The 17485-nt window shown below is 28.7% G+C and overlaps 2 protein-coding genes across 13 annotated transcripts; one reads left to right on the forward strand and one right to left on the reverse strand.

Annotated features, from left to right (window-relative positions):
* Positions 1 to 1407: 1407 nt before the first annotated feature.
* On the forward strand, positions 1408 to 3126 carry LOC106437663. 5 transcript variants are annotated; one of them, XR_007315747.1, is made up of 6 exons: positions 1408 to 1713; positions 1808 to 1933; positions 2087 to 2336; positions 2410 to 2532; positions 2631 to 2801; positions 2889 to 3126. XR_007315747.1 is itself a non-coding variant. In XM_048738695.1 (6 exons), the coding sequence occupies exons 3-6, from the start codon at positions 2306 to 2308 to the stop codon at positions 2958 to 2960; spliced, it is 390 nt and encodes a 129-aa protein (XP_048594652.1). In that variant the 5' UTR covers positions 1415 to 1713; positions 1808 to 1933; positions 2087 to 2305; the 3' UTR covers positions 2961 to 3126. The 5 variants fall into 5 exon arrangements, 1 of the variants encoding a protein (XP_048594652.1); XR_007315745.1 differs by having other exon boundaries at positions 1410 to 1713; positions 2637 to 2801; XM_048738695.1 differs by having other exon boundaries at positions 1415 to 1713; positions 2410 to 2469; positions 2575 to 2801.
* A 10148-nt stretch (positions 3127 to 13274) lies between these two features.
* Positions 13275 to 17191, reverse strand: LOC106381661 (probable peptide/nitrate transporter At3g43790). Of its 8 annotated transcripts, none has more exons than XR_007315749.1 (16): positions 16864 to 17156; positions 16657 to 16758; positions 16468 to 16570; positions 16280 to 16382; positions 16123 to 16176; positions 15984 to 16046; positions 15843 to 15892; positions 15681 to 15756; positions 15013 to 15234; positions 14806 to 14893; positions 14519 to 14604; positions 14286 to 14393; positions 14093 to 14213; positions 13927 to 14015; positions 13641 to 13684; positions 13275 to 13561 (listed from the first exon to the last, which is right to left on the reverse strand). XR_007315749.1 is itself a non-coding variant. In XM_048738699.1 (16 exons), exons 1-16 carry the CDS (start codon positions 17006 to 17008, stop codon positions 13473 to 13475), a joined length of 1461 nt encoding a protein of 486 aa, XP_048594656.1. In that variant the 5' UTR covers positions 17009 to 17191; the 3' UTR covers positions 13275 to 13472. The 8 variants fall into 8 exon arrangements, 4 of the variants coding, with proteins under 4 accessions (XP_048594656.1, XP_048594653.1, XP_048594654.1 ...); XR_007315751.1 differs by having other exon boundaries at positions 14123 to 14213; positions 16864 to 17155; XR_007315750.1 differs by having other exon boundaries at positions 14093 to 14186; positions 16864 to 17154.
* Between the last annotated feature and the right edge of the window lie 294 nt (positions 17192 to 17485).

Here is a 17485-nt window from a genome sequence, read left to right on the forward strand (position 1 = left end):
TCCCTAAATGCACCTTTTGCATAATTCCTATAGAAAGCAATGGCTTCACAGCCATTATACTTGTCCATCAATAAGAGGGATTGTCAACCTTGTTCAGCCGCAAAGGCAAACTACATCTCAAGTATTTTCTGCTCAAAACTCTTGCTAATAAGGAATCTGAGAATTGTACTAATCTCCCCAACTGTTTGCTAGCAGAGCAAAATTGAACTCATGTATCAGCCTACACCCTATCCCTCTCTCTCTTCTTTCGACCTGCAGAGTTTTTCCCATTTTTTCCAATATATACCTCTCTTTGGTAGTTTGAACTCTACCAAAACAGTACAATGGCATTAGCTAAATTCTCACAAGTCTCTAGAAGTAGTAGCAGAGTCGACATGACATACGTAGATAGAACAAGAAAGATAGACTTTATCATAATCTCCTTTCCACCCTTTGATAACCATCGCCATGTCCAACCATTAATCTGGCTTTGTAGTTTTTCCTTAAGGAAAGCAAATAATTTTTCGTTTAGAGCCACTGATGTCCTCTAGGATCTCAAGATAAGATCTCATTTTTCCTTTATTTGCTATTTTCGTTGAATTTTTGATTGCATCCTTTACATGTCTGAATATCTTCTCACCAAAGCATAAAGACATTTCTTCATAGTTAATACACTGTCCTCAGGCTTCTCCAAAAATCTTAATTGATTTCATGACTTCATAGTATTCATGGGGTTGCGCCTTAGAAAACAAAATAACATCAACAAAAATACATTTGTTTAGTCATTGGGAGAAGTGTCTTAAAGGATAAAATCACACACTGCAAGATTATCACTACCTACTTGCGTAAAAGAGATGACGAGATGGATTAACTTGGCAAAAATGGTTATCTGTGAAATAAGCAAAAAAAAGATAATTAGTTTTTTTTTTAACACTGGTTAATTATGTTATTAAAACCTATAAAAACATTACATAGACGATATAAACGACAATTCTACATATTTTATGAAAATTCATATCTGACGATACTATATTTAGCAAATATCTATGAGTTTATGTTAATATTATACTATATAAAAATATTGAGATAATATACACAATAATTTATAAACGAAAATGTATGGTTTCTGTATATAAATTAGTTATTATAACAATTATATTAAAATTAAGGGAAACTGAAAACAATAAATATATAACATCTGAAACTCTATATGTTGTGGTGTTTCCGGCATTGTTCAAAGATATATTTGTATTGTACCCTCATCTTACAAGAATATATTACGCTATTTATTAAAAACAAAATCAACAAACTCCAATTCAACGCATGGTTCTTTTGCTTTTCTTTTCAGTTATTTAATTTCTTCGTATCTTTATATATAAAGAAAGCATTGTATCTCTCCTGGGCATGCCAGCTCGGATGCCACGCTGGAAATTGAAGCTCCCTCGCGCTGCCACGTCGGATCCGCACCGTTTCACTAAAGTGTGATTCGGTTATTACGGGCTACGCATTTGGGCTTCATGCTATGTTTGTACGCGGCCCGACTACCCCAATCTCCTGGTGGAACCCTAATCATCCTCTACGCTCGCCTTGGTGATCTCCGCTCTCCTTCGATCGGCGCAGCTGCGATCTATCTCCTGTAACAGTTCTTCGATAATCAATGGACTTAAATCATCTTTAATCACCACTGCGAAGCTCCCTCCTGCGCCGCTCATCTGCTATATAAAGATCTCACCGGTTCGGAAATACTTTCGACTATGAGATCGTTTATAGGAAATACTTTCGAATTCACTTTTTGTTGATTTTCACTCCTTTTGTTTATGTATTGCAGTCAACTATCATACAAGCGACTGTGTACAGAGGGTTTAATGTATTCCATAAGCGATTTTGATGTGGCTCAGAGCAATCTAAAGTCTCTCCTCTATCAATTTGACTGAATCGTGTCTCCACCGTCAAAGTGCGTCTCATCAGATTCTGGGAGGCTCTCCCTCTCTCTTTGTTTTTTTTAGGATGGTTAAGATAGACAGATGGTTTTTTTGAACTGTCAACTCTATGTCTTTTCCTTCCTTGGTTTGTAATATGCTGATGAGAACTCCTCCTTCTATCATAGGCTTACTAAAATCTTGGGTTTGATCTATCACGAGTCTTTCTTTCCTGGATTGGCTTGGCTGGATTGGTCTATTCTAATCTATCTTCCTTGCCTTCCTGTCTTGCCTAGCTATGCCTTCTTTCCTTGATTTCAGCCAGGATCTGCTTTTAGCCTGATTGGTAGGTTGGGTGGTGTTGGTTGCCTCACGATAACCAAGTGGGGTTTGTTGATAGGTTTGTTATGCCTGAAGAGTTTATTATATCTCTACCAGGTATATGATTGTCCATTGTAATCTGTTTCAGTTTGAAGTTTGTCTCTGAACTTTGATTTTTTTTTTTATGAAGATAAAAAGATGTGGAGAGATGGCACGAAAGATATGTTTCTTCAAAGACCAAATATCAAAGGTTGGAGTTTCTCCTAAAGAGTTTATAGACAAATATGTTTATATGTGCTTGGATGATGTTGAGGTGAACTCATATGCTTGCTTTTGTTTTTAATTTCTTGGACAGCCATTGCTTCTCATTTCGTCAGCCCTATATTTGATTTCTTTCTTTCCCTTTTTGAGGTCAAGCTTGGAGAGCTAGAAGCTGAACTTTCTGTAATCAAGGTCATAGTCAAAACGTTGCAGTGGCTATCAACAGTAGCATCCTTAGTGTCTTACATATGGCAACTCTTCCAAAGGTCTATTGTTATTGTCTCAAACATCGTTATATATATGAAAGATTCTGTAACTAAGGTAAACGAACTGAAGAAAGCAATTAAGTTTGATTGTAATAAGCACTAAACACTAACCAAAATAATAATATTGATGTTGTGTTCGCAGGCTTTTATGAAAGCTATACTGGAGAGCTTTACAAGAGTACTTCAAGGTTTAGCTTTTAACATTGTTGCTTAAAATAATTAATACCATCTTTGTAGACAAAACTATGAGATGCAGTGAATAACTTCTTATAGGTTTTACGTTTTACTTCTATGTTTGCGCTTTTTCTTCTTCTCATAATTATATCTCCTGTAAATTTGGGTCAGATAAAAATCAATGTAAATCTAGAAATATGTATTTACTTCCTTTTGCAAGTTCTGTATATAGTATTTAGTAATATTTAGTAAACTAATTTTTGATAACTAATTTTTGATTCAATATTTTATATACATTATACACTTATATACTATTTGTAAATATGACTTAAAACTCAAAATAAAACACAACAAAAATATCTTTTTTTTATATTGGTCGTGCCAATAACTACACTAGGGATGTCCGAAATGTTTTTAGAGTCAATTACCTAAATAACCACAAAGAAATTAGAAATTAGGTGAATATACGTGATGTGACAAGTTGTGTGTCTAACAACTAAGGTATGATGTTGTGGGATTTAGGGTATTTAGTTAATTAAGGGAAAAATTATGTATATGGGATGCAATTTCACATGTTTTTATTATAAACAGATGAAGAAATTACGGTATTAGACAGCTTTCCGCTACGACCAGATAAGCAATGATACACATATTGCTTGGCAAACAAGTTATTAATCAAACATATATTATATTATGTTTTTTATGCCCCATAATAAATTTATAGTAAATTAAAAATTAAATTAATGTATTACTCGGTATAGCAAATGGAAACAATATATGAGGTAATAGAATAAGTAAAACATCCACTAATTGTATACTGAAACTGAATAATAAAATTTTATTAAAAATACAAATACATTCAATATATGCAAAATGTAAAATAATCGATGTTTTGAGCACTAAAATTAATCACAACAATAGAAACTCGAATATACTTCCTATATATATAGAAATTGAGCAAACATTTAACAATGTATACCATTTCAATCATGCGTATCATGTTAATACAAACTTATAATCTATGACAATAATAATAAAAATAAATTATTTTAGTTAGACATATCACGTATGTAAAGATGATATAAAAAATGTTCTCATTAAAAAACATAACAAACAAATAAAGATAATAACTAAAATAATATAATGTCAAAAAATATATTTGACAACAAATAAAAATACAAAAACAAGTGACAAAAATAAGCAAACATCAAACGTTAAGTAAATGGATATAATGTCCTTCAACATTTAAATTTGAGAAATACTTTAGGATATCACTTAAAAAGTTTTTGTCACAAATATAGATTATAAGAATCAAAATGACCAAAATATTTCATTAAATAGGTAAATATGCACTTATACCCATAGGGTTAACTAATCCAAACTTTGGGGTTTAGAATTAAGGGTGGAGATTTATGATTGAGGTTTAAAATTTTATAAAATAAAAAATAAATATTAAAAATTTGAAAATAAAAATTTTAAAAATAGTTTCAAAAAGTATTTTCAAATTACAAAAAAAGAAATTAAAAAATATTCGGAAAAAAAATTCAAAAAAAGTTATAAAAATTCGAATTTGAAAACATATAATCTAAAACTATAAAAAAATATTATTTTTAATTTTTTTAATTTTTATATATCTAGGATGTTAAGGTCTTTTTACCTATTAAATGAAATATTTTGGTTATTTTTCTTCTTAGAATCTATTTTTGTGGCAAAAACTTGAAAATTGTCTATTTAGGAGAATTGCCCTTTAAATTTTCCTACTAGACAATAAACATTATTATACACATTTCTTGCAAATGCAAACCTAAAACACAAACCACCAAATCATACAAAAAATAAAATCTGAGATCTCAAGTAAAGTATATCCCGCCCGTAGGGCGGGCCGACCCTAGTTATTCATATTCTTATGTTTATTATATTTGTCATTTTCTTATGTTTTTATTCCTGTTAATTTTTCATTTATATTTTCTCAAACATCTTTTGGTCTCTCTTACATAATTTAATACTATTAAACACAAAACTTACAAATTGTGTATTAGAATTTAGGTTTCAGATACTTTTTACATATTTTTCTTTTATTTCAATAACTTGATAAATCAATTTGTGTATCTAAATTTATTGATTAAATGATTATATTCTTTACCTCATAAAAAAAACTCCACGATAAAAATATATTTTCATTTCATATGATCTTTTAACTCTTCTCTTTTTTTTTTTGTTATTTTACCTTATTTCTTTTCATTTTTTTTTCTATTTTTATATCCCACCTATTTTCATATCATAGGATCATTTTCTATATTTATCAATTCACCTGATATTTCCCCTAAATTTACTTTTTCCTTTTAATTTTATTGTGTTTTAATTTATAGTTTAATATATATATATATATATATATATATATATATATATATGTGTGTGTGTGTGTGTATACATAAATATAAATTTTAAGAATAAATACTATTTATATTAATATTAAAGAAACTATAATAGTTTTGATGTTGTATTAAATCATATATTTATATTCTATTAATTTAGATTCTTATTTTTTTATTTACTGATAAAAGTTGTCATTTAAGTTTTAAAATAGGCCAACAAGACATTTCATTAAAAATACATATAGTCACCCTAATAAAATTTTGAAAATGACCATGCATATCTATCGTATAGATTCCTGATCTTAGGCATAACCACTATATATTACGGGGTGTTAGTGGAACTTAGATTTCTATAGAGTTTGTTGATTTTAAAAGTTAAGAGATTTGTTAAATTTGGAAAAAGATGTAGAGAATTTTGTATATTGTGAAAATATATGAAAATAAAGTAACGTAATGATTCTAAGAATTCAAAGTAAACATGTAGTATTCTCAAAATCTTAATTTGTGAGTTAAAATGATAAGAATTCAACTCCCAATAACACTTACTTTAGTAGATTTGTAGAATCATTAAAATTTAAACTTTTTGAATAACAAATGACTTTGTATAGAATTATAGAATCATCAAACCAATAACAATAGATTTTAATGAGAATATGAGAATCTATAAACCAATAACACTAGACTTAGAAATTCTAAGACTCATTATAAATCTCATCCTCACTAACACCCCCTTAGTTTTCTAAGTTAAACTCAGCTTTATAAACCACTAAATAAATTGTATAAACCATAAATTGTCAACTTACCTTTTATGCATATTAATTGTATAACTAGATGATAACTTGTGTGCATGTGTGGAGTGAGTTTTTATAATAATGTTTGTTTATTATATGGTTTTAATATTTTGCAACACTATAATCTTTATCGATTATAAAATGACGAATACAAATGTTGGTCTTTTAAATATATCATCGTTTAATTATTTTTAAGACTTAATATGCACCCAAAAAAAAAATTGCGGCTGACACAAATCACCAAAATCAAATAGGCAACATCGATTGTATAATGACGAAAGAGAATTGAGTTTTCTGCTCTCGATTTGTTTACTACTGACTCTCCATAAGTGGTTTTATTTTCTACCTCTATAAAATTATGATTTCGTTCTTGTCTTTGTTTCATTGATATGAGTTAAGTTTTTTTTTAACTTCTTCTATGAATTCGGTGAATTACATAAGTATCAATTTAAAAAAATGGACATCTCTAAAAATTAGTTTCACTCCCGATACATATCTAAGAATAAAAATTTTGAAAAAAAAATCACTGGTAAACTATATTAACATGTTAGTGTTCAAATCTAATATATCAAATGGTTATAGAATATAAGTGCATACTCAAAATATAAATATCTGTCTAGTATATATTCACTAGCTCGGTCTAAAAATCATCTAATTCTAGAACAACAACAAAAAATTATTTATTTCACCAGTTCATATAATATCTGAATCTGAACGGGTGATATCCGAACCCGAATGGATATCCGAAGATAACCAAACTTAAATATACTTAGCCCAATATTTCTTGTTTACTTCTCTTATTTTATTCAAAATATTTATATTAATGATGCTTATTGCTCAAAATTAGATAATATACATATAATTATGAACAAAATCATTTGCTACTCACTTAAAATACATATCAAGCTCGTGTTTCTTGTATTAACAAAAATTGCATCTAAAATTTCAAAACAACAACTAAATTAGTGTCTTTCTATTTTCAAAGTTTTATTTCCAAACCTATTAATAGTTTAATCTTTTAAAAATTAGAAAACTAGTTAAGTTAAAATATATTTTAAATACAAAAAACTTAAACAATGAATAATTTATTTATTTTTTCTTCAAAATTTAAATATCTGAACCTGACCCAAAATATCCAAACCCGAACATAAAATACCTGAACCCGACTCGAAGCGTAAAAATACCCAAACGGGTTCTATACCTTGATACTGAAATACCCGATACGAACCCGAACGTGTATCTAAAAGCCCAAACCCTACGATATGAGTTCAATGTGAGACTTTTACCATTTTTTGTAATTTATAGCTGTTTTTAGAAATTCAAAATATAACATTTAGAAAAAATCTAAATTTTTTAATCATATACTTAATGTGATTTTTTAATTTATTTTAATAGTATAAAATTAGACAAAAAAGAAAGAGGTTAAAAAAATTGTTATCAAATATGTACTATTCATAATCATTAATTGTCCTATATATGTTAACCATATTGGGTAATTATGTAGCTTTTATTTAAGGAAAGAAAAAATTCTTTTATATAGTACTAATTAATTTATAGTTAGTTTAATAAAAAGCATAGTATATGTTTATATGAACCAACTTAATTTTCTAACAATTCTAAGAATAATTTCCATGATGACACGTGGCTACGAAAACATGTTGTAATGCTCCAGGATTAATATATAGGGGATGTTTACAGCCACAAATATGGTCATATATTAAACCGGTTAATCACATACAAACTTGGTTTGCATAAACAAAGTGAGAAATCTAAGCATTTATATAGGAGTAAATAAAGTTGTTACTGATAAATTACTAAACAAAATTTAAAACAAAAGAAACATAACAATCAAATGTTAAAAAAAAAGCGTTATTCCTTCTTACTAAATATTTATCAAATTAATTAATATAACACATTAAATTTGTTTAGTTGATTTTGTAAATGAAACAAAAACAGAAAAAATATAATCAGTGTTTTACGCGGGTAGTATTCTAGTATAAATAATTATATAAATAACATAAAATATTTGATACATAAGATTTTTGTTATAAAGAGAAAGTTTGGTATAGATTAGCACAATCCAGTTAAAAATCTAGGATTTTTTCTCTTTAACCGTGTATCTTTTCTTTTAAACTTTTATCTGTATATAATCAAAATCCAATCTCAGTTCCGACAAATGAAATGAAACAAGTGAAAGAAATACAGAATAAATCACTTGGTACTTATATAAAATTCTTTTATTTTTTGGGATTTATTTTTTTTTGGGATAAGAAGATCTATCACGCAAAGGTGTAAGCAAGGACATTAGTTCATATTTAAACTCTTTCTCAAAAAAAAAAAAAGATCATAGTTCATATTTTAATATATACTTAAGTTTGGATTTTTGAAACAGATCTTATCGTATTCACTATCTTGTGATATAACAATGTATATGGCGGGACATAAGAAAACCATGAAAACAAACAAATTCTCCTAATTAAGACACTAGAGTAGTGCTTATCCAATAAATATTTACTCCGGCTTAATTTGACCTAAACTCTCAGACACAATCATCGCCCTCCAGTTTTTCATTAAACAACATGGTATCAAGAGTGTCACTATTAGAGTATCTATAGTTGGTTTGTTTAGTTAGAAACCGGATATTTTATGATGTACATAAATACTTGTACCTTGTTCACTTACGGTTAACAGAAATAATATTCATTTTCACATCTCTTGATCTCATTGTCTTCATCATGAGTGCTCTGTTTCTGTTCAACTTCAATTCCTCTAATAGTAACGCTTCGTCATTTTTGTAGGTGCTCGACTAATGGACCATTTTTGTGGCATAATTGTTAAGAAACAAAAAAGGAAAAAATATAATGTACAAATGCTGTAAAAGTTTTGACATTTTTCTCTCACCATCGATAATGGCGTCATTGCATCCATTAAACTTATTCAAAACAGTGTTCCGAAAAGTCCTACAAGCAAACAATTATCTTAAACTAGATATGAGCCCGTGCGTTGCGACGGGTTTTGTTTGATGTTTTAGTTTAATAAATAAATAAAAGTAATAAATCATTTTATTATATTTTTAGGATTGTTTTTGCATATATTGTGTGAGACTTATTTTATAATTAAGAACTCGTTTTTATACATAAATCCCAGTTAATATTAATATTATATAATCATTTGCATAGGTGAATTTTTATCAAATTTTAACTTAGTGCTAGAAAAAACACTCATACTTATTAATTTAAACCCAACCCAACCCGAATTAAGAATTATAATGAAAAAAATTGAAAGTTAAATAAGGTCAATCGAGTCATTGACAACATCATACACTTTCTTATGTAATAATTTAATATTTTATTAAATTTATACGATGCTTAATAATTTTCTTAATTTATTATTTCTAAATGATATATTTCTATAACAACATTTTAATTAAAAATGAAGTAGAAAATATTACATAGTAAAAACAAAAAATGTAATAAGATGGCGATGAAACTTGATTTTTTTTGACAAAATGCATATAAAAATCACTTCGATGACAATAATAATAATAATCTATTTCTTATGACCACACATGAAAATATATATCAAACATGTGTATGATTTTTGTATGACCAAACACATATAAATAGCAATCATGAAAACATCCTAATTTTTCATTTTTGTTAATTAAATAGTTTTAACATCATACTTGTCATTGAATTCTTTTTTCATTTATTATTAAATAATTTTAAATTTTATTTTTGTTTGTTTTTTTTAAAAGGGCCCCTTTTCATTTACAGTCTATATATATATATATATCAAATACTCTTTTATATTTTTTCTAGGATTTTAGGAAATGGAAATTAGTATCATATAACCTTTTACAATTATCTTCTCTTTAAAATATTAAAAAAAATAAATTGTTATCAAATAATTATTTCTAGTTACTATTAAATAAGGTTAAAAAAAAATACTATTTGTACAATTCGAATCTAAACTAATTTTAAACAAAGGGAGTAATTTTCAGTATCATGTTCATCATCAAATTATCTCTTAAAAACATTACCAAATAAGTTTTTACAATTTTATTTTGGTTAGAACTTAAACATATGATAAAATCTCTCTTGTTTGTGATTTTTTAAAAATATATCAAATATTCTCTTAAAGTTTTTAAGGGTTTTAAAAAAGGAAATTAATATTAAATAATATTTTAAAATCTAATTTTGTTTAGGATTTAGAAAAATAAAATTAATATCAAATAATTGTTTCCAGTTAATATTAACTATTTTTAGAAGTTCCAATTTTCAAAATTCGTTTTTTCAATATCACAAATATTTTAACTATTTTTTTGTTAATTAAATAATTTATAGTATTATGTTTATCATTAAACTTTAAAAGTGAAAATTACTACTAAATAGACTTTTAAAATTATCTTTTGTAAGGATTTTTTTAAAAAAAAAAAAATCTTATTTGGTCAAGATTAAAAAAGGAAAAATTATTTTCCAAATCTATTTTATTTAGGATTTTAGGAAAGAAAAATTAGTTTCACATAATGTCATGTTTTTATTGACACATTAACAATATAATTTTTTTATTGGCACATGTAAAAATCATATCGAGTGAAAAATATTTAAAGTTATTTTGGTTTATAATTTTTTAAACATAAAATTACCTCTGAAAAAGGAAAGTTAGTTAATTATTAGAAATTTAACATTGCTTTTACAATTTTATTTTATTTAGACTTTTAAAAAAGAAACTTACTTATTTTATAATTATTTTCTTTAATATTTTTCACTAAAAGTTTTCTTGTATTGGTAGGATTATAATTCCTTTTTGTTTAATTTTTTATAAATTAATTTATATTTAATAAAATTTCCTGTTTAACGAATTTTATATTTTGTCTTATACGTACAAACACATATTTTCAAATTTTTCATATTCACACATACTCATATACGACAACACATCATAATTGAAAAAAAAATTGTGTTAGCATGAAAAAATGTAATAAGATTATAAGAAAAATTGAGTTGTATCAAGAAATTAAAAGAAAATACGTAGGTAATATTTTTTCGTAAATAATATTTTGTTTTTTGAAAATAATATGTGGAAGCTAAAACCTAAATAAAGTTGTGAAATATTTGTAGCTATTTTTTGGTTTATAAATTATTAACATACAATTATCTATAAAAAGGATGTTTCTTATTTATAATAAACTAATAGTGATACTTTTAGATTTTCTTTTGTTTAGGCTTTTAAAAAATAAATATTACTTATTTTATAGTTAGTTTTACTTTACGATTTTTATTAAAAAAATTCTTGTACTTGTAGTATTTTATAATTAGTTTTTTTTCTAGATTTGTTTTAGTTAATATTTTTCTTTTACAATTTTATTTCTTTATTATCGTTAAAAACGAAATTTAGATTTTTTAAAACGAAAAAAATTACTTTCAAATAACGTTTTACAATTATTTTTCTTTTTAGGATTAAAAAAAATACAATATTACTATCCAATAATTTTAACAATATATAATTGTAAAAGACTATGTAATAGCAATATAATAGTAATACTTTTACAATTTTCTTTTTTTAGGCTTTTAAAAAGGAAATATTACTGATTTTATAGTTAGTTTTACTTTTTGATTTTTATTAAATAATATCTTGTATTTGTAGGATTTTTTTTAAAAAAGTAGATTTTTTTAGTTAATATTTTTCTCTTACAATTTTCTTTCTTTATTATCTTTAAAAACGAAAATTATATATTTTTTTAACAGAAAAAATTATTTTCAAATAAATTTTAACCATTATTTACTTGTTTAGGATTTAAAAAAAAAATTACTATCCAATAATTTTAACAATATATAATTGCTCTTTTCCAAAATCTTAAAAAGAATTGTAAAAAATATATTTTTGTAATAATAACTTTTATTTTCTAAATCTCTTTTAATCCTAAGAGAAGAAATCATATATTTGACACATGTCGCAATCTTAAAAAATTATTGACACATGTCGTGATCATGTTAATTAACAACTTTGAAAAACTAAGCTTTATATAATAAGATTTCAAACTTCAGTCATACTCATGCATCAATATGTAGATTTTTAGAGTGAGAATAATTGTTGTCACATAAGTTATTGATTCTTCTCTTACATATACGCTTAACCATCTTTAGTATGGAGGGCCTATAGTAATTATTATTTCTTTAATTTCTTCAAATATTAAGAACACACATTTTTAAATATGATAGAAGGATTTATATTACATCTATCACCCATCTGATTTCTATGGACGAAAAGGTAATGAGAGTTCCCATAATAAATTGATAAGATTTGATGAGGAAGAAAAACTTGGAATTCCATAGACTAAATGATAACATCATATTTAAATGAAACACGTAAGATGCAAGTAAATTCATTTAAATTTAAAAGAGTAGACGACTGCATATTAATTACATACTCCCTCAATTCCCGAAAGTAAGATTTTTTAGATTTTTTCTTGTTCCACAAAGATAGATTTTCTATATTATTAAGGTATATTTTTATACTTTTGAGAAATATTAATTGAAAATATTTGAATTGATTAAATTTCATTGGTAAAAAGTTATTGAAAAGTGTATAATAAAATAAAAAATAAATCAAACTATAAATATTAATTAAATTCTTAATAATCGTGCATACTCTAGAAAATTTTATTTTCGAGAACAAAAGGAGGGAGTATTAGAATACCCAAAAAACATAAATGATAATACTAGTGGTGAGAGAGGAGGTTGTGTGTTTATAGAGAGAAAAAGACAATGATGAGGAAGAAGTGGGAATTCCACATTCACGTTGTAAACAAAAAAAATTTGTGGTCTACTTTTCTGCCAAAAGACAGAGAAGATTGTGACTCATGATAACATCATATCTTTGTTGCTTTCGTTTTTGCAGGTCCGTTAAAAGGAAACTCAACATGTCATTGTTTTAGAATAGACTATAAAGATTTGATATCGATGATTCAAAATTCAGAAGATAGACGAGTTTTTCAACATAGCTGAAGTAGTTAGCGACACTAAAGCGAAGTTTTCAAGATTTTACATTTAGATGCCAACATCAAGTAGAAAATTCTACAACATATTCATTAACTAAGGTTTCTGTAACATTACATAGGGATCTTTGCTTTGTTAGTTGTCAAACTCGGCACCTCTAACTTTAATACTTGAATATCTTTTGATATCAAAAGAAAAAAACATACCCAAATATATTATGTAAATATGAATACACCGTAACATTAGTCATTCGTTTGCTATTGAATCATGGATAAACACTTGGGGAGGGGGAGGGGGAGGGGAATGTTAAAAAAAGATGAACACTTTATAGTCTATAATGAACTTCCCATTTATTTCTCACCTTTGTAGAGTATAATGAACCTTTTTATTGGTTCTGAGAAATGTACGGTATGAAAGTTAGAATTAATCCTATGAGTTGTACCAAATTCAGCACAAAGAACACCATCTCATCACCTGTGTCTCATGTTAAAAAAACGATTAAGAACTTTTCTTTTTTTAGAGAGATTAATATGGGCAAGGTGTAAAATTTGACCTGGAAGGAAAGTCGCAGTCTGTCTCTTTTGCGCCCAAGAGAATCTGCAGATTTAACGACACACAGTAAAAAGAAAATTAACAACAGAGAAAAACAATCCAACCAGAAAAAGTGACGAAGCTCCTATATATTTCTTATATAACTGAAGGTAAATATTTGCGTGCATGTGACTTGAATTTTCCAGCTATAGCCTATAAGTAAATATTCGCATGCATGTGATTTGAATTTTCCAGCTATAGCCTATAGGTAAATATTGTTTGGTGTACAATTCCAGTGAATTGCTTACAAGATTCCTCCACCGGCAGGGCCAAATGATTTGAAAATAGACATTGCGGTCATAGAAAGTCCATTAGCAGCACCTCTCTGACTCTGTGGCTGCAGTGGCATGCCGAAGAAAAGTGAGCATTAGACCAGAGGCAGAAGAAGTTACCATTATTGAAGATGGCCATAACTAAAACAAGACGGAAAAGGGTATGTGGTACACTGGCCCAAGAACCATACCACCGCCTTGTTGAGCAAGATAAACAGTCCTGTAACAAGAGAGATCTGCAACAACAAAAACCACAAAGATATCTACAATATTTATTATTGTTAATTAAGGAGACATTATATACAAAAGCATCAGGGCTGTCCCAATGTACTCACAGACAACGCGTTTTTCAAGATAGATGCACAGTTTATCACTAAATGAAGGGTCAACCCTGAAAGTGAAGCTATAGACGGGTAACAAGAAAGCAGCGGTATTAGCATCACCTGAACAACAACAAAAATGTAAGGGATTTGAAAAGTCTATTGTAGACAACCGATTACCACTCTAAAATCAGAGAGGATTGCTTTATAATCAAGAATACTTAGCAAAACTAAAAGGCCAGATTTACCGCGGAAAGACGTATAACCACAAGGAGTCCCAGGCTCTTCTCCATCGGGGGGTATACCATAAGTTGAAACAACAGAAGCCCAAGTCCTGAAAACATGGTAACTCAAATCACAAGGAACCTCCAAGGGGAAATATATGTGGATAGACTATCACAAACCAAATCAAAAGAATCCAAGAACTAATTAAACAATCAGCAATGAGCACGCTTCACGAAGAAAATATAAATAAGCACACACTTCTTTTAAGGAACCACTACACAAGACAATGTAAGCTATATACAACATGCACCTGATATAGCTAAAACTTGGCCAACATCTTGAGATGAGAAGCTCAATCCTCCATAGCTTATGTCGCTAACAGCCCAGAGTGAAAATATCTTGCAAAGTTCACCGAAAAAGTGATAAAATGTTAAAGCTGCTGAAAATATTTGACAGCACTCGATCCTCTAAAACAAATAAATAACTTCGATAGAGAAGTGAACTGTAACTGTCTTACCTCTGAATAAGCTATCTCCTGGAGGGAAAAAACACAATACACAATGATGATAGCCATCAATGGACGGTTCCTCAGGAGACTTGGCTTGCTTTGTGTGTTATGGTCTTCGAGTCCTCTACCTATACTTCCATCATTGTTTAGTTCATTTGGTGAATATTCAGGTTCATTTGGATTTAGCCTCCCGCGTGAAATTCTGCAATGTGTATGAAGTGTTTCCTGTAACTTATACCATGAGTTAATATTTCCAGGTTTATCTTCATACAAATATCAATATGCTTAAAGTCATACCTAATAGTTGACATGATTCTAAAATTCGGTCTACCTGGCGCATATACGGGGCCTAGGCGGCAAATCGATCATCGCCAGACTTTTTTCATTAAATCTGATTTATTTGATTCAAATAAATCGGTTTAAACCGTCTTAAATTGGTTTAAATAAATTTTAAATCGGTTTAATATATATAATAAATCAATAATTTGTTAACATCTAGGCCCACCTAGTCATTAGTCCTCTACAAAGCGTATAGTTACTGCATAGTGATTTATTGAACATTTGTTCTTGATCTTCACAAGAATTCATTTTATGAACAAAACATTGCAAAGAGAATACCCTATACTAATTTTGTCCATGAGGAATGAATTAATATTTTTGTTCAAGTCAATACTCACAGGCAGCCACCAGCATGCAATGAGAGCCCCAGTAGCATAGACTGATATAACTAAGCTCGGTAGAAAATATGGAAAGCTGTAATGCACAACACAAAAAGAAACTATTGAGGAGACTATTTTGCATTTGAAACTGCATTTTGGAGTGTATAATAAATATATTACCTTCCAAAAACTGAATCCTGTGAAAATAAATTAGGATACTTCTCTGCAGGCTAAGAAGCATGAAACAGAAACCAAGCAGCCCAATCAGGAAAATGTAAGGAATGTGAAATTTGTATAAGCAGAGTTTAGAGTGAAGTGAACCTGAGCAAGATAGCCTCCAATAGCAGGGCCTATTATCAGTCCTATACCTCTCGATGTACTTACCTGAAAGACATGCAAGAAAAAAAATTAAACTAGATGAAGTAAACATGGCCAATAATAGAATAAACAAAAGCCTCACAACAGAAAGACTAAGAGCGTGATACTCTTCACTAACGACTTCTGAAGCATATGCCTGAAACAGCAAAGAAACACCTTTAGAAAGTGCAACCTCAAAGGACATTTGAAAGAGAAAAAGTAGATATTCCTTCACAGCTTTGACGAAGACATTTACTTACTCTTATTACTCCGAGCAGACAATTGACGCAGCCGAGAAGAAATCTAACTGAAATAGCAAACCAGAAGCTTGTGCTTAAACCAAACAAGGTATTGAATATGATCCTGAAAAGAGTGTCGGGGAAAATAAAAATTCTGCAAGAAAAGGAAATTGTCTTTATTTAAATATTGAAGAATAGTTAAAGCTAACACAGAGAAAGTCGCCATGAGGATGATAGGTTTGCGACCATATCGATCAGCTAGTTTCCCCCAGAGAATAGACGTCAGAGCTCTTCCGATCATGAAAGATGATGCTAAGAACAAGAAGAAGTAACACCAACGAATCTTTCAATATTAATATGTTGAAGCAATTAAAAAAAAAATTGCCTAAAGTTATTACCAACAAAACCAGCATAGAAACCAATATCCTCTTCTTTTTCAGCTACATGGAAGTCTCTGATCATGAAATAGAGATATGGAAACAGGGAAGATATCGGGAGAGCTGACATACACCACAAGGTTTTGAGCATCATCCGTATTAGAGAGACGCACAAGTTCGTGGAAACAAAACTAACATAGAGAAAGCTAAAGGAGGAGAATATTGAACCGGTGCAGAGAGAGACGAGCCAGATGAAGGAGAGGTGGATGTAAGGGATTCCTCGCTGTTCTTGCTTGAGTCGGTCGATGTTACAGCCTGGGCAGTTATTGTCTTCTTTCTCCTCCAGAAGGGTTTCTCTTGCCTCGTCGGCCATGATCGGAACCACTGAGTCGGAGTAGTCTACTGATGTCCTCTGGTTGATTTTTTTTTTGTTCAGTAGAAAAAATATATAATAAAAAGAAGAATCTGTGTCAAATTAAACATGGGTCGGATAACTATTGAAAAAAATATATTCTAAAGGCGCCAAAAAAAGAAGCTGAAATGATTCACAAGAATCCAATTCTATGAGATAACAAACTAAGTCCCACATTGGATAATTAGACAAATGGTGTATAATATATAAAGAGATGTCCAACTCTAATTAGTACGAGGCTTTCTGGGATGGAAACCAAAAAGTAAATCCATGCGGACTTGCTAATTAGACCCAAAGTGGACAATATCGTACTAATCGGATAATAAAGAGTTGGACACGGGATTTCACAATCCAACAATTGGTATCAGAGCGCGGTTGACGAGAAATCTGCAAGAAAGACCGAAATACCCAGAAATCAAGTCAGAAGATCTTGGAAGT

The sequence above is a fragment of the Brassica napus genome, chromosome A8, assembly GCF_020379485.1.
Source record: "Brassica napus cultivar Da-Ae chromosome A8, Da-Ae, whole genome shotgun sequence".
NCBI classification, from domain to species: Eukaryota; Viridiplantae; Streptophyta; class Magnoliopsida; order Brassicales; family Brassicaceae; genus Brassica; species Brassica napus.

Excerpts from the sequence above, each read along its gene's own strand:
- LOC106437663 (XM_048738695.1), top strand. The coding sequence starts at position 2,306 with ATGCCTGAAGAGTTTATTATATCTCTACCAG. Across the intron at positions 2,337-2,409 it reads GTTTATTATATCTCTACCAG|ATAAAAAGATGTGGAGAGAT; the intron begins GTATATGATTGT and ends TTTTTTATGAAG. Across the intron at positions 2,802-2,888 it reads TGAAAGATTCTGTAACTAAG|GCTTTTATGAAAGCTATACT; the intron begins GTAAACGAACTG and ends TTGTGTTCGCAG.
- LOC106381661 (XM_048738696.1), bottom strand. The coding sequence starts at position 17,008 with ATGGCCGACGAGGCAAGAGAAACCCTTCTGGAGGAGAAAGAAGACAAT. Across the intron at positions 16,177-16,279 it reads GTCTGCTCGGAGTAATAAGA|GCATATGCTTCAGAAGTCGT; the intron begins GTAAGTAAATGT and ends TTGCTGTTTCAG. Across the intron at positions 14,894-15,012 it reads AGGAGATAGCTTATTCAGAG|ATATTTTCACTCTGGGCTGT; the intron begins GTAAGACAGTTA and ends GAACTTTGCAAG.